At 42.3% G+C, this 15,262-nt stretch overlaps 1 protein-coding gene across 1 annotated transcript in view; it reads left to right on the forward strand.

Annotated features, from left to right (window-relative positions):
* The window catches only part of ELFN2 (extracellular leucine rich repeat and fibronectin type III domain containing 2), a 161,909-nt gene extending 147,484 nt beyond the window's left edge, over nt 1-14,425 (forward strand). Inside the window, exon 2 of the mRNA XM_063940647.1 lies at nt 3,666-14,425. Coding sequence (XP_063796717.1) covers nt 4,041-6,467 — 2,427 coding nt within the window. The 5' untranslated portion in view covers nt 3,666-4,040 and the 3' untranslated portion in view covers nt 6,468-14,425. The remainder of the gene's footprint in view (nt 1-3,665) is intronic.
* The last annotated feature ends 837 nt before the right edge of the window (nt 14,426-15,262 follow it).

A 15,262-nucleotide genomic window follows, 5' to 3' on the forward strand; every position in this document is an offset into this window, starting at 1 on the left:
CCCCCTGATGCTAGGAAAATGCCAATGACACCAAATATCAAACACAATGAGATTTGATATACAGTGGTAACCAAATCTTAAGCCTACTCCAAATTGTTCACATTCAGTAAATAAATGCAAATAATTAGAGCAGACAGGATGCAATAATTGTTCCATTCCTGTGGCCATTAACACATCTTTTGTAGTGGTTATGGGGAATTGAGGCCAGAGACAGATTTAGCACAAGGCAACCTAGGCATAAAATCCGGGCCGTCAATCACAAAGACTGGCTACTAGTTGTACTGTACATGTAAATGTTTTACAGAGGCTTGGCGCAGCGGTTTGGATTAGGGGTTAAGGTTTAGTTTAGGGGTTTGGGTTAGAGCATTAGTGATAGGGTATTAGGGTTGGTGCAGTGGTTTGGGTTAGGGTATTAGGGTTAGTTTAGGGGTTAGAGTATTAGGTATAGGGTATTAGGGTTGGTATAGAAGTTTCGGTTAGGGTTAGTTTAGGGGTTTGGGTTAGGGTATTAGGGTAGGGTATGATAGGATTAGGGTAATCTGCAGCCAGGACATTACATTATATTATATAGATACCCAGCATCATGTGATACTGCCCTGATAATCTGCAGCCAGGATGTGACATCATAATATACAGAAACCCAGCACCATCTGATCCTGTCCTGATAATCTGAATTCAGGACGTCACAATATACTATATAGAAGAAACCCAGCACTGTTTGATCCTGTCCTTATAGCAGCCAGGATGTCACATTATACCATATAGAAACTCAGCACTGTCTGATCCTGTCCTGCGGGGGAGGGGTGGTTGCAGGGGTGCCGTGGGTCGGGGAGGGGCTGGTGCGGTGGTGACGCAGGGAGGGGTGGGTGCGTGGGTGGTGCAGGTGGGGGTCCAGAGCCCCGAGGGAGCCCAGAGGGAGGAGCAGTTGCGGGGGTGCCACAGGTAGGGGAGGGATGGGTGCGGTGGTGCTGAGGGTGGGGGAGGGGGTCCGGAGCCACCGTGCGTGGTTAAGGGGGTGTGTGTGGAGGTGCCACGGATGGGGCCCGTAGGTACTGCGAGTGGGGGAGGGGCGGGTAATGCTTCTCCTCCTGGAAGCAGCTAAGCTGCTGTCCTCCCTTTGGCAGTGGCTCTCCCAGAGACTCGCACAGCAGCCAAACAGCCAGTCACTATTGTTAGCGCCGGTGTCCCAACGCGCCGCATTACAGGGAAGAAGATGCACTCAATAAACATTACAGGGAATGCACTCAATAAACATTACAGGGAATGCTTCGGCGCTAAGGGCTGCTGGGAGCTGTAGTTTATTTAGTGCGTCTACTTCCCTGTAATGTGGCGCATTGGGACACTGGCGCTAACAATAGTGACTGGCTGGCAGAACTCACTGACTCGCTGAATAAGTGTAAAAGGTGAGAGTGCTGTGCAGTGTCAGTGACACTGCACACCCACTGCACTGCACAGCGCTATCACCTTTTACATTGATTCAGCGTCCAGACATTACCCTCCGCGATATCACCCACTCTATCCGTTACATTAGCAATCTCGGGGCTTCCAGCCCGGCAGGCCAGGTGCTGTGTTGCGGAGTCAGAGCCTCTGGGGATCTAGGCGCGGCTGTGGCGGGGAGGCACTTCTGTGACATCACACTCAGAGGAGGCTCCGGGGCTCAGAGAATATGCGTCGCAGGGAGGGCTATGAAAGCCTTCCGCTGCGCCGCTTTCATACACATCTAAGCCGGTGGCCGCAGCAGCTTTTGTTCCACCTGCGCCGCGGCTAGGGAGTGGGGATTGTTGATGGCGGAGGGGCAGGCGGACTGGCAGCAGGACATAGGATGCTGCAGTAAAAGGTCCCCCCCTTCCCCATCTAGAGCACAGAGACTTGCTGCAGATGCAGTGGCATACCCTCCACCTGTACCTTTTTGGCAGGAGCAGTACCTTTTTTTATGGTCTGTACCGAATTTTGGCTCTCCAAACTTCCATTGAAAGTATAGGAAAAGGGGCATGGTCACGCCTCCTTTTCTAATTTGTACCGATTTTTATGTGTAAATTGTTGGAGGGTATGTTGCTGCAGATGCAGTGGGCCTATTTTAGGGTGTCCATCAGCCCCATTGTTAATCCTGCTCTGGTAACACACAGCAGCCAAAGGGCAGAGCCTCCCATTGGATGTAACCTGTGTGGGAGGGCGTTTCTCGCCCAATCAGCTGTGGGCTGGGTGTGATAGACCTGCTGCTAACCCAAAGAGAGCTCCTAACCACGCCCAGCGTTAGCCACACAGTCATAGAGTGACAGATCTGGGCTATTATATAGGAGATAGAAACCTAGCACTGTCTAGTCCTGTCCTGATAATCTGCAGACAGGACGTGACATTATACTATAGGGAAACCCAGCACCATCTGATCCTGTCCTGATAATCTGCAGCTAGGACGAGAATTATATGATATAGAGAAGCAGCACTGTGGCGAGTGACATTATATTATGCGGATACTCAGCACGGGCTGATAATGTCCTGATACTCCACAGTTACTACATGTCACACTTCATTAAAATGAAAGACAGCACTATTTTAGCATGTCTGATGAGATCAAATGAAAATATAATCAGTTTTCTATAACACGTATACAAAATAACTACAGGTTTCAAATACATCCCACCACAACAAAAGAACACAGGAACATGAAGTGCAGTACAGAAACCCATGCAGTATACTGCTAGCACGCATGAGACTAGGTACCCGCTAGTCTTCAGTACAGTAGAGACAGAATGTCAGTAGACATAATGAATTGATGTACAGAGTGATTTGTATCATGTGTAGACGGTAGGAAGCTTTCTACCAGGCTATCTCCACTTCCTCCTCCTCTCTGTGTCTACAAACAGCTTTTCACATTGATGCTGCTGTATAAGCGAACATCTGTGCAGGCTTTCTGCTCTCTTATTTAAGGCAGATCCAAGTGGTGCCTACCAAAGCAGCCATTAAATTGCTGTTGTTTGTTTTAAGTTTATAGCAATTAGGGAATGATAGTTTCTCTCATGCTGCAAATAATAGCCTCATATATCAATACGAAGGGACTGTAGATTCTGTGCGCAGCAATGACCTATATTTATCTTCTGTGTGACTGTGTCAGATGTAGCTGCGTTGTGTTTTATATTCATCAGGGAACATTTTACACTATAAATACAAAGAGAAGAGAGAATATCTATCAAACACCATCACTTGGTTACATTTATTGGTGGCCAAAAAATACTCCTTGATGGTGGGATATGGATTTATTTTGTGCTGGTTACTGTAATTTTCATCAACCTCTTCATTTCTCATTCAGTCCCTCTTTATCTTTAAATCCACTTGCTTTGATTACAGCTATATATCCCTCTAATCCCCCTCCCTGCCTCTCCCTTCTCTGTAGTGTGAGAATCATTTACATATTTATCACCTACTTCCACTTGCCTGAGTCCCTCTCTCTCTCTCTCTCTCTCTCTCTCTCTCTCTTTCTCGTTATGTCTCCCTCTTTTGTTATCTAAAATATGTTCTGTTACTTTTATCCCAGTTTTTTACATTGTGTCTTTCTTCTTTTCACTGTATATCCTTCTCTTTTTTTACCTCCAAGCATCTGCCTGTCTTCCCCTTTCTCCCTCCCGTTTCCTCCACTGCTGACGTTCCTCATATCTCGTTTCTTTCAGATTTTGGTGGCAGCTGGAGACGGCCAGACACAGAGACGGATTCATCTCCTGAAATCTACATATCGGGGCACAGAGACGGCTGGCACACGCACATACACAAACCCTGTCTTCTGTTTACAGTTACTCATTCCGTCTATTCTCAGTTAATGCTCTAGAAGATGTGAAACTACAAATGAGTAACTGTTGATTGCTAACGAGGAACTATTTGATCAGCGACTATTATTTATAAGAGATTTGTCCTCATATCCTGCCTGTAGAACATGATGTACAGAATTTTTTGTAGGACTGTGGTACACAGACTTCGCTAAATTTGTGCACAAATCTTGAGTTGAAAATAATCTCTCGCTTGACTCCTTCATCCCTGTTGACTGCATCATGTCATGCTGGTGGTTCTTTGTGACAACAGTCTTTTACTTCTGGCACCTCCCACCAGGTGCACAGAGTGATTGCTGGCTGATTGAGGGGGACAAGGGTTATGTCTGGTTGGCCATCTGTAGCCAGAATCAACCTCCTTATGAGACCATCCCTCAGCATATCAACAGTACAGTTCACGATCTCAGGCTTAATGAGAACAAGTTAAAGATAATTGGTTATGCCTCCTTATCTCGCTTTGGAAACCTGACAGACTTGAACCTGACCAAGAATGAGATTTCCTACATTGAAGATGGAGCCTTCCTGGGACAGTCAAATTTACAGATTCTTCAACTTGGTTATAATAAATTGACCAATTTGTCAGAGGGAATGCTTCGGGGTATGCCCAGGCTACAGTTCCTCTTTGTGCAGCACAACCTAATAGAAGTGGTGACTCCGGGTGCCTTCTCTGAGTGCCTGAGCCTTATAAGCATTGACTTATCCTCAAACCGACTCACAAGGCTAGATAGTTCTACCTTCATTAGTCTCCAAGCACTCATGGCATGTGAACTGGCAGGAAACCCTTTTCATTGTGGCTGTGAGCTCTATGGTTTTCTTGACTGGCTAGTCATGTTTAATAATTTCACGCGCAATTATGATCGTTTGCAGTGTGAAAGCCCCAGAGAATTTGCTGGATACCCACTCCTCAGTCCCAGGCCCCACCACAGCCGAAATGCTATAACTGTTCTTCAAGCTCGATGCAAGAACGGAGGCTACCTATCTCTACCACGCGAAAGGCCAACTCCACTTTTACCAGAATCTTTGCATGATCCAGATGAAAATTCTGGCTTTAGCCCTGGAGACCTCCTTTCATCTGAGCCAACTTCCCCCTCTACCACTGACTCTTCTGTTATGCCGACCATTGAGATCCATCATGTAACCGGAAGCTCAGCCACCCTGATTGTCACTATTCCATATCCTTATAAAAAGATGTATATTCTGGTGCAGTATAATAACAGTTTTGTATATGATGTAACAACATTGAAGCATAAAAAGGAATACATAACCTTAGATAAATTGAAGGCTCATGTCAACTACACTTTCTGTGTGGCTTCCATTCGCAACTCAAAACGCTTCAACCATACTTGCCTCTTTGTATTCACTCGTTCCAAGGATAAAGAAGAATTTTCCCCCAACACTTCCACCACCACTCATTATATCATTACCATATTAGGATGTCTTTTTGGCATGGTCATCATACTGGGAGTGGTTTACTACTGCCTAAGAAAGAGGAGGATGCAAGAGGAAAAGAAAAAATCTCTCAATGTAAAAAAGACCATTCTTGAAATGCGTTATGGTTCAGATGTTGACCCATGCTTAGGACCTCATTCATCACAGAAAATGTCAGAGCATCCCATTCCTATCTCCCGCATTTCTTCACTGCCAACATCAGTTGCTGGGTTGGGAAGTGGAGGAGAGAAAGGGATGTCTACCAAGCCAATGAACTCTCAGATGGGAACACCCAAAGGTCCAAAAGGCACAAATTACATGGAAGTACGAAGTGGGGAAGGGCTAGAAAGAGGTCAAAGAGGGATTTCGGGAGGGGAAGAGGATGAGGAAGACTTTCGGGAACTGGACAATGGTGAGGGGTCAGCAGCTGAAATATCCACAATTGCCAAGGAAGTGGATAAGGTGAACCAAATTATCAATAACTGTATTGATGCCCTGAAACTTGATACTGCTTCTTTTTTAGCTGGGGGGGACCCGGAACTGGGCTATGATTGCCAGTCTATTCCAGCCAGTTCTTCAGGTCATTTGGAAAGGCTCAGCTTCCTTTCTCCCCTGTACAAGGAAGGCGTTCACCCTCTTCAGCGCCAACTGAGTGCAGATGCTGCCACAGTTGCAAAGAAACGCTGCAGCATTTCATCTACTGGCTCTATTAAGAGTGCTAGAGTGTTTAGCTTGGATGTACCCGATCAGCCTCTAAAGTGTGACTCCAAGTACATTGAGAAGAGCAGCCCTCTTAATAGCCCCTTGGACCGACTTCCTCTAGTCTCTTCTTCTGGAGTGCACCATTTAGATGTCAAGCCTTCCTATCACTGTAGTGAGCACCGTCACTCTTTCCCTGCTCTCTATTATGAGGAAAGTGCTGATACCCTCAGCCAGAGAGTCAGTTTTCTCAAACCACTTTCCCGCTCCAAGAGAGACTCCAGCTACTCCCAACTGTCACCCAGACACCATTTCTCGGGATACTCGTCCAGTCCAGAGTACTCCACTGAAAACACCCACAAGATCTGGGAGCGCTTCCGTCCTTACAAAAAACACACCCGGGAAGAGGTCTACATAGCAGCCGGACATGCTTTGCGAAAAAAAGTCCAGTTTGCCAAAGGGGAGGACTTGCACGATATCTTGGATTACTGGAAAGGAGTGTCTGCTCAACAGAAATTGTAACTGACAACTAAGAGAGTGCTAAGGGCCAGCCAGGGCTGTGGACATGTTCAGCTGAGAACTGTAGTGCTGAAGCACTGCAGTTTGCAACTAAAGTTTACATTGGAGGTGGGGATGTACCCTCACAAAGGGAGGGGAGAAAATTAGATTTGTGAGTAATGCACAGGGAATTTTTCCGGCACAGACCTCCTCCCTTTTTTCAACACTTCCCCCCATGGTCTTCAAACTTTATATTGGCGACTTTCTTTCAGTTTATACATTTCGCTTTCTGAATAATTTTTTTTATTCTCTTCATTTTGTTAAGAAACAAATTGGTTTGTATTTCCTCAAATGTTGCAAGCTGAATCCATGCACTAACAGGGATGAGGATGCATGTTTGTCTCTTCAGTTGAAATAATAATCTTTTATTCCACTATTTTCAGTAGTTGTATAAATTGATGGCAATGACTTATGACACTAAATTGGCATTATAGCAGTAATCTAACGATATGGTGAATCTTATTCCGAGAGCTCTGGAGAAAAGTCTGCCCTGCTCACACTAATGATATAGTGACCTAAAATGCAATTTGTCATCATAAGATAAATATAGCTACTGCAAAGAAAGTTTAAAACAGCGTGATGCACAGGTACATTGTATTTAAGTAGACTTTTTTCTCCCCCAATCAACACATATAAAACCTAAGTTGTGTCTTTAGAACTGTAAATAAAATGAGTATAGTTGATCATAGGTTCACATTAGAATTGGACTAAATGTTGGCTCAATAATATATAATTCTAACCCCAACACACGTTTGACAGATGTCATTGAACCACTTCCTCTTTTAAATGTCTGTTATTAGTAAATGATGGCATGAATTTTGTTATAGTCTTTAAACTCCCTGGGAGCACCACAGCATAAATCTATTGGAGTCTACAATTCTATAACCAGTTCTAATGTAATTAAATAGTACTGATATTGTAGGAACCCTGCCGAAGCTGCTGGTAATATGTGTTTTAACCTTTGAAATACTTTGCTCTTCCTATCAGAAAATGCTCCTTATCTGTTACACCTGTGTGTTTCTAGCTCTTCACAATGCATTCTGAGATGACTACCTGTGAATCTAATGTATAGTACTGATATTGATCTTCCATAATATGTTAATTGGCTTTGTGAAATGTCCATTGAGAGAGGTAACAAGTATTGATACATGCAATCATATGTTCATTTTCTCAGCAGGGCCCAACACTTCCTTATTGGTAGAACATCGTACATTAACCTGCAATGCTTTTTACTACTGGCAAGTCACTGCAGCTCTTGGGAGAACAGTATACTAAGAGGCATAACTGGATAAAATATTGTATATTATGTCTCTGGTTCCCAGTTTCACCATTATTCCAATACTGTAAATGTATCTGGAATCGCACGACGTATTAATGTCAGACACATCCTCGCAGGTCCCTTCTCAAAAGAATATTTCAAAATGCAATTCTCTATGGCTAGAGAAAGTGATAACGTAGCCACATTTTCTACAATCTGTCTCGGTTATACATTGATACCTTTGTTGTGTAATACATGCCTTCAGCTTGCAACATCTCTTTCCGTAGTAAATGAGTGCATGGGTTTAACTGTCACTTTCACATTGCCCTGTGTTTTCTTGACTTTTTAGAAACTAACTGCCATAAAGGCATTTTTTAAGTTATATTTTTTATTTTAAAGTGCACCCATCGTTCACACATATGGAGGCAGTCATTCTAAGGCTTGAACAATATTCAGCGACACACAGCTCCATGAAAAAAGTATCTCATGCCCCAATGATGTTACTAACTCCTAGTGAATTCATAGGCTTCACTGACACCAGTATTGGTAAGGCCGAGAAAATGTCTGCCTTCACTGTGGGTAAGCTTTGAGTACACTTCAAGGTATTTTTCTGCTGTGGTTCCAGAGAATCTGTTTTGGCTTCTTGTTTCTGTTTAAATTTTGGGGTGGCATTGGGAGTGTGGGAGGGTTTGGGAGAAAGGGATGGAGGGGGTGTGTACACAAGATTTTGGGCCAATGATTTCAAGAGAGGAGATGGGAACTGTATTTTTTTGCATGCATTAGTGTTAAAAATAAAAAGAACAAAAAAACACAAAATATAAAGAACATAAAATAAAAAGCACTCGGCACAGTTCACTTTTAAAAGAAATTCAGCAGTGATATATGGTGATATCCTGCCTGCTGAGAATTGGCTGGTATCTGATGGGACAGACAAGACTGCGTAGAGTGAATAGTTTATTGAAAATATCTCTATACCTCATTGTGCCTCCCACTACAATCTATTTATTGCGTTTGTCTAACCGAAACTCGAATGGCTTACTGTACTCTAGAGACACTGTCATGGCGAAATGCGACACAATATAGAAAAGTCATGTAAATGTACATTAACATGACTGATGCTACATCTTTAAATGCGCTCTAGGTAGCCACAATGTAAAATGTTTCTTATTCTTATATTTCTAACTGGAACAAAAAGTTTTAAGTCTTCCTCTTTCATTATAGTGGACTTTGAACATATCTCATTTTATTAATGCACGCTTTCACTTACACAATGCTTATATATTTTCACATTGTATTATGCCACACAACATCTACGCAATCTATCAGTTGACATAGGCTTGATACCTTCTATGTAAAATAAAAGGCATTGAGTTTGGAGACACAGTATTACCCCTTTCAGACCTAGGACCTGGGAAATTGCCGGGTCTCAGCCTGACCCTGGTAAAGAAGCAGGGTCAGGGATCCAGGACTTTGTAGCGGGTCCTTTCCTTTCACACTTACCAAAATCCCAGGTTATTACGCATTCACATGCAAAGACCTGAGATTTTGTAGTAAGTGTGAAAGGGGTGTAAGAGACATTTACTCGGATGAGCCTCAAGTTAAAGATCAGGCAATGGCAATAACACCTTTCTAACTGAAACAAATATACATTATAAGTGGCATTGGTGGAACATAAGTAAGACAGAGATATAATAATACCCAAACATGAAAAGTCACAAGTAAAACCTGTTCCCAATGGATTACTGACATGGTGTTCAGGGATCACATGCTGCTGCTCTGCTCAATCCTACTGGAATGTTAGAGAAAATGTAAGAGCTAATTTGATGAAGTGTGTGGATATAAAGTGTCAGGAGGCTGGAATTTGAATAAATGCGTATAATGTTTCTTTCTACCAATCAGAACATTTGGTACATCCTCCCTTTACTGGGCAGGACCAGAAAATGGGTCATTCATCTTTAAAAGTACTTGGAGGCTGATTTACAGTTGCATGAAAATCGCTGCAATTACACTCGCATTATGTGCATGGTACTAAATGCAGATATATTCATTTGCCTTTATGCTGTTTTGTATGCATCTATGAAACAGCACCAACCTTATCCTTCTACTCGTGGAAATAGCCAACACCATTATCAGCGCACACATGCACCAGTAATATTCCTGAAATCAGGTGGTTCTCTGCGTATTCCCATCTCCATGTACCAAAGAATTCTGTATACATGCTCTAGACACACCTCACTCCACTTCCTGTTATCACCCAGTCACGTCCATTCATTTGCAAGTGGAGTTACGCCTGAAAAGCATACAATCCTGAATCACCATAGTTTTGGATCTTCAATTAACTTTTTTGAGTCCAGAATCTACTGCTCGGTAGTGATAAGGAATTACTGTACTTTGCCAATGTACATGACAATATGACCTCTAGAGGCACTGTTCCATTAAAGTACATTATGTAACATATACAATATATAAAAAGGTTTTTTTATTTGTGACAGGCCCCTGAAACGGTTGTGAATACCTGAATTTCAGTCGCTACTCAGTTACCTCCCACAATAGCTCCCAGATTGTCAACCAATTAATGAATAAATCCTCACCGCCGTCACAAGACCATTGCGGCATATGCGCAGTGCGGCTTATATGCATGGGCAGTAACAAACAATCTCTGCACTGAGTACAACACCAGCGTTACGTCCATCTCTGATTCAGGCCCAGTGTCTTGACAGTTATTTAGAAATGCAAATAGTCGCATTTTCCATATAAAATATAATGAAATACAAACACACCAACATCTATTGTTTCCCCATTTAAAAATTAAATGTGAATCTTCTTCACTGCAATGTTCCAAAGAAGATGACAGATAAGTAAATCTGTCCGCAACATTATACAATATAGCCATGACGAAACTTTAGTACTATTGGCTGGAGCAGTCACATATGTCACTCACAAGGTGATAGTGCTGCAGACAGTCATCATCATGTATTATTACACCATCACTTAAGTGTCTTATCAGCTACGTCTCCTCATAATGTATTTGTGGATGGTCCACATATAATTTCCACTATCTATTGCATCGGTTCGGTGCAATACATAGCTGTATTACAGATGTGTCCTTCTGCTTTGTTGCTCAGTAGCGTATGCAGCGTGACTCCCGGCTCCCGCTATTTACAGGTGCAAGTGTCCCATTCTCTTCAATAGGAGAGCAGCAGCAGCTGCGTACGCTTGCAGCCTCCGGCACCATAGCGCATCATATGAGCAAACACTGCAACAATGCAGCAGGACATATCTGTAAGTAGCAATTCATGGACACTTACATTTCCGGAAAAGCGATCCGGTATCTAGGGCTCTTGTGATCCTGTCTTCTGCTGCGGTCCGTGGAGTCAGCAGCCAGGTCCATACGGTGCAGAGGCTGGTGGGATATCACGGGGGTGGAGCAGGTGTCGGGTGCCGGGCAGAGAGCAGTTCGGATTACGCTATCATGAGATGGCGAATCTGAACACAATGGAGAAGCGGAAAGCATGGCTTTCTGTTCTTTAATGAATAGCACTCACCACACTACAGTACGGTGATGGGATTCAGCCACGGAGCAAGGTAGCGCCGGAGAAGTCAGGAACTTACAGTAACCCGCTCTGTGAATAGCACTAAGCAGAGTAAAACCATGTTCACTGCAAACCAGGACTTCTCTGCTCTATGAACCTACGTCACATCTCCACGGGGCATGCTACACTTACTATACTTACAGTAACTAACATTTGCCCACCCCATACTGCACGGCAGACGTTAGGGTCCCCAGTCTAGAATGTGCACAAAGTTGGATACAGACAGACACTTTTGGGTGCACATGTACAGTACAGAAATGCATTTCTGCACACCACAATATGCTCAAACACCTAATGCAGAATGCGTCCCAAGTAAGCAGAGTGCTGTGTCCTAATCCTTCATTTAGATTCTCTTATCAGAATCATTTGGATCTAATTATTTTATTGAGCAATTCTGGAGAAATAGTGTGGAAAAAAATTTTTCTTAACAGTTTCTTTTTCGTCTTTAACTATAAGAAGTTAAGGAGCATTGTGTTATAAGAAAGATCCATGCCTGATAATTGGACAGTGTTCACCTTAGGCAAGGCCTTAGGACTGCATCTGTCCTGCAAGCCGGGCAGGACTATGGCATCTTACCACTACACTTTCCTGTCTAATACTGGTATGAGAGATACCCTGAGGCAAAGCAGTACAGTATATCCTATCTCTAATTAGCTATCCACTCTCATTCCAGCCATTCACTACTTGTTTTACGCAGCAACACCTGAAGATTTAAAATAAATAAAATAATACAATACTGGTGGCATAAGATTACTCTACCGCTGCTGTCCACTTCAATTTATTGAAATGTTCAAAATGAATTCCGGCCATTCCCTACTGGAATAAACACTGCATTATTTAATAAGTAAATGTACAGACCAGTTACTGTGTTTTACTACATTATGAAAAAAAAGTATCATTTACAAACTTGTAAAAGTGCATCATTGCAGTGTTAATGCTGTTTTGTATGGGTTAGGATAAGACATCAATAACTAATTGAAGACGCTTCAGTTGGGCAGATTGTGGTGTCCTTGCTGAATATACAGTAGGTGAGGTGCAAAGAAGTGTGCCATTCCACAGACATCAAGCATCAGTCTATACTTTCAATCCAATAGCCTTTGCACTAACCAGGAACATTTATAGATAAACGCGCTTTCTATGAGCACAAGTCAAATTTAATAAAGGAAATCATCATGTCATCAGTTAAGACAGAAGTTCTGAAACGTGGTCATCAAGGAACCCCAACAGTCCAGGTTTTAAGTATAGTCATGCTTAGCTACAGGTGACTTAATTAGTGTCTCAGTCGATTTGATTTAACCATCTGTGCTGAGCCTTGGAAATACTTTAAAACCTGGACCGCTGGGGTGCCTTGAGGACTGGGTTTGAGAACCTCTGACTTAAGACATAAAAGGGCTTTAAAATAAAGTATTTTAAGAGAAAAAGTGGTAGTAGTGGATAATTTGCAGTTGCATGCATACAGTAGCTTTGCTCTACTCAAATCATAGTTTGGCCGCAGAGATGGTATGCATGAGGGCACTGTCCCAAGCAGAAAACCCCTTTGTTATGCACTTGATAGACACATACTGTAGGTGCATCTATGCAGCCAACTCTGCACTTTCATAAATTACTATTAAAGTATTTAATATCGAAGAGCTTGGTAAACAATACACCTGCATGCTTAGCAGTTGGTGCCCAGTTTGTTCTTCCACAAGTATGACTGGATTATGCATTTTCTCACTATTTGAATTTGCTTTATGGCCCATACGGGAGCTCAGTTCCCAATAAGTATTGAGGCGTTGAAGAGTCATGGTAAATGTGTGTAGACTTTCCCTAGCGACATGTAGGATTTATCAACATATCGGGCGGGATGCAATAGTGTCTGAGATCACCAGAGAGGCGGGTTGCCAGACAATCTCAGAAATGTTGTTAAAGGGACAATCACTTACAAGGCAAAACCATGCCTTGCAAATTATTGCCGCTTTAAAAACCATCTGAGTTCGACCGGCAACCCACACCACCGGCATTACATCCCGCCCATCATGTTAATAACTTATAGTTTGCAGCTACTTGTTGCTTCTACACATTTCTCGGGTTCTCCACACTCTGTAATTTACATTAACTTGACTAACCATTCATTCAGATATTGGGCCTAATTCAGACCTGATCGCCCACTAGCGTTTTTTACACCGCTGTGAGCAGGTCAGAACTGCGCATGCGTATGCACCGCAATGCGCAGGCGTGTCACACGGGTACAAAGCGATTTGTTGCTCTGCGATGGGTTTCTGCAAAGAATCCATTCGCACGGGCGATCGCAAGGACATTGACAGGAAGAAGGCGTTTGTGGGTGGCAACTGACCGTTTTCTGGGAGTGTTCGGAAAAACGCAGGCGTTCCTAAGCATTTGCAAGGCAGATGTCTGGCGTCAATTCCGGTCCCAGACAGGCTGAAGTGATCGCAGCGGCTGAGTAAGTTCTGGGCAACTCAGAAACTGCACAAAATCTTTTTGTACTACTCGCCTGCGTATGCGATCACACACTTACACCGCTAAAATACACTCCCCGGTGGGCTATAGCGAGCGATCAACTCTGAATTAGGCCCATTGTTAAAATAACCCAAATTTCTTATCAGTTACAAGTACAGAATTTCTATAGCTGTGATACTAGCTTTTATATTCAAGTCAGCAAAAGCAAATGTAACGGAACATAATCCTAGACTGTCTTGTACACACTGGGTGATATCCTATGAAAAATGAAAGGCCTTGAATAATGAATACCATTACAGCCAACACACCACTGCTAATTAACAGATCTTGTTTTCAGAACTTTACATTAATCATTCCCTACTGATATAACCCTTTTACAGCTTATGACTATAGCTCCCATATTCTACCTTAACTCCATCTCTGACCCAGCAGATACCAACAATTATGTCCCCAATCTTGTGAGGACAGCGAGGAATCGGAAAGTCCTCTGGTTTGTTGTCTTTCCAAATTTTGTTTTAATGGCACGCAGTGGTTCCTGACAAAGGGAAAAAAGGATTAGTGGAGGGGGGAAAATTATATTTCTATATTTGCAATAAATTTCTTATGAAAACCAGGAGTACATTTGTGGTTTATTGAGCACAAGTAGAGATGTATAGTAGCTGGAGAGTTTGGAAGAATGAGTTTTATGTTCTTTGTGATCCATTAGCTTAAAATATGTGTGGGTTGAAAATATACATCAAACATGGGAAAGAATTGTTACTGTGCTTACAATCCATCCACAATGCATCTCATATTCTTAATATGAAGTAGAAACAGTGATTTTTAGAAATAAAAATGTGGCTGTTGCTTATTATCCAATTCTTAGCACATGATCCATCTTTATGAATTGCCTTAAAAACATAATTTCCAAGGGAAAAATATAAAGTATGTTTGACAATTTTTTGCCTTAATGACTATAAATATATATTTAACAAAAATTGTAGCTTTTAATTTTCTGGTCTTTGCTTTGCTATTTACAAAACAGAAAGAATACTTTTTACCATGGAAATAATTTGAAAGATTCCATGATAACTGCCAGCCTAAATTTCATGGCAGTTTTGGCATAAGACTTTAAAATACTGATTTAAAACCATATAAGGTCATTCTGTCGTTTTAAACCCTTGCCAAGGCGGTTTGACACGGGCATCACATTCAGCATGACTTCTGCAGTTACAGTTATAAACAACTGCAAATTACATTGTTGTCATTTCAGTGCCACTAAAATTCATAATTACAGAATATTTCCATTATCATAAAAATGTTGGCTACTGACAGCACTGTTACATGTTATATAATGAAGGGCACAAAAGTCAGCTCCTGTGATAGTAAGGTCTTTCACCTTAGTTGTTATTTCATTTATTGACACAGAACATGCTATGCATTCTACTGTTTTTAGAATTAGAATATAT

Source organism: Pseudophryne corroboree, chromosome 9 (assembly GCF_028390025.1).
Source record: "Pseudophryne corroboree isolate aPseCor3 chromosome 9, aPseCor3.hap2, whole genome shotgun sequence".
In the NCBI taxonomy this organism is placed as follows: domain Eukaryota; kingdom Metazoa; phylum Chordata; class Amphibia; order Anura; family Myobatrachidae; genus Pseudophryne; species Pseudophryne corroboree.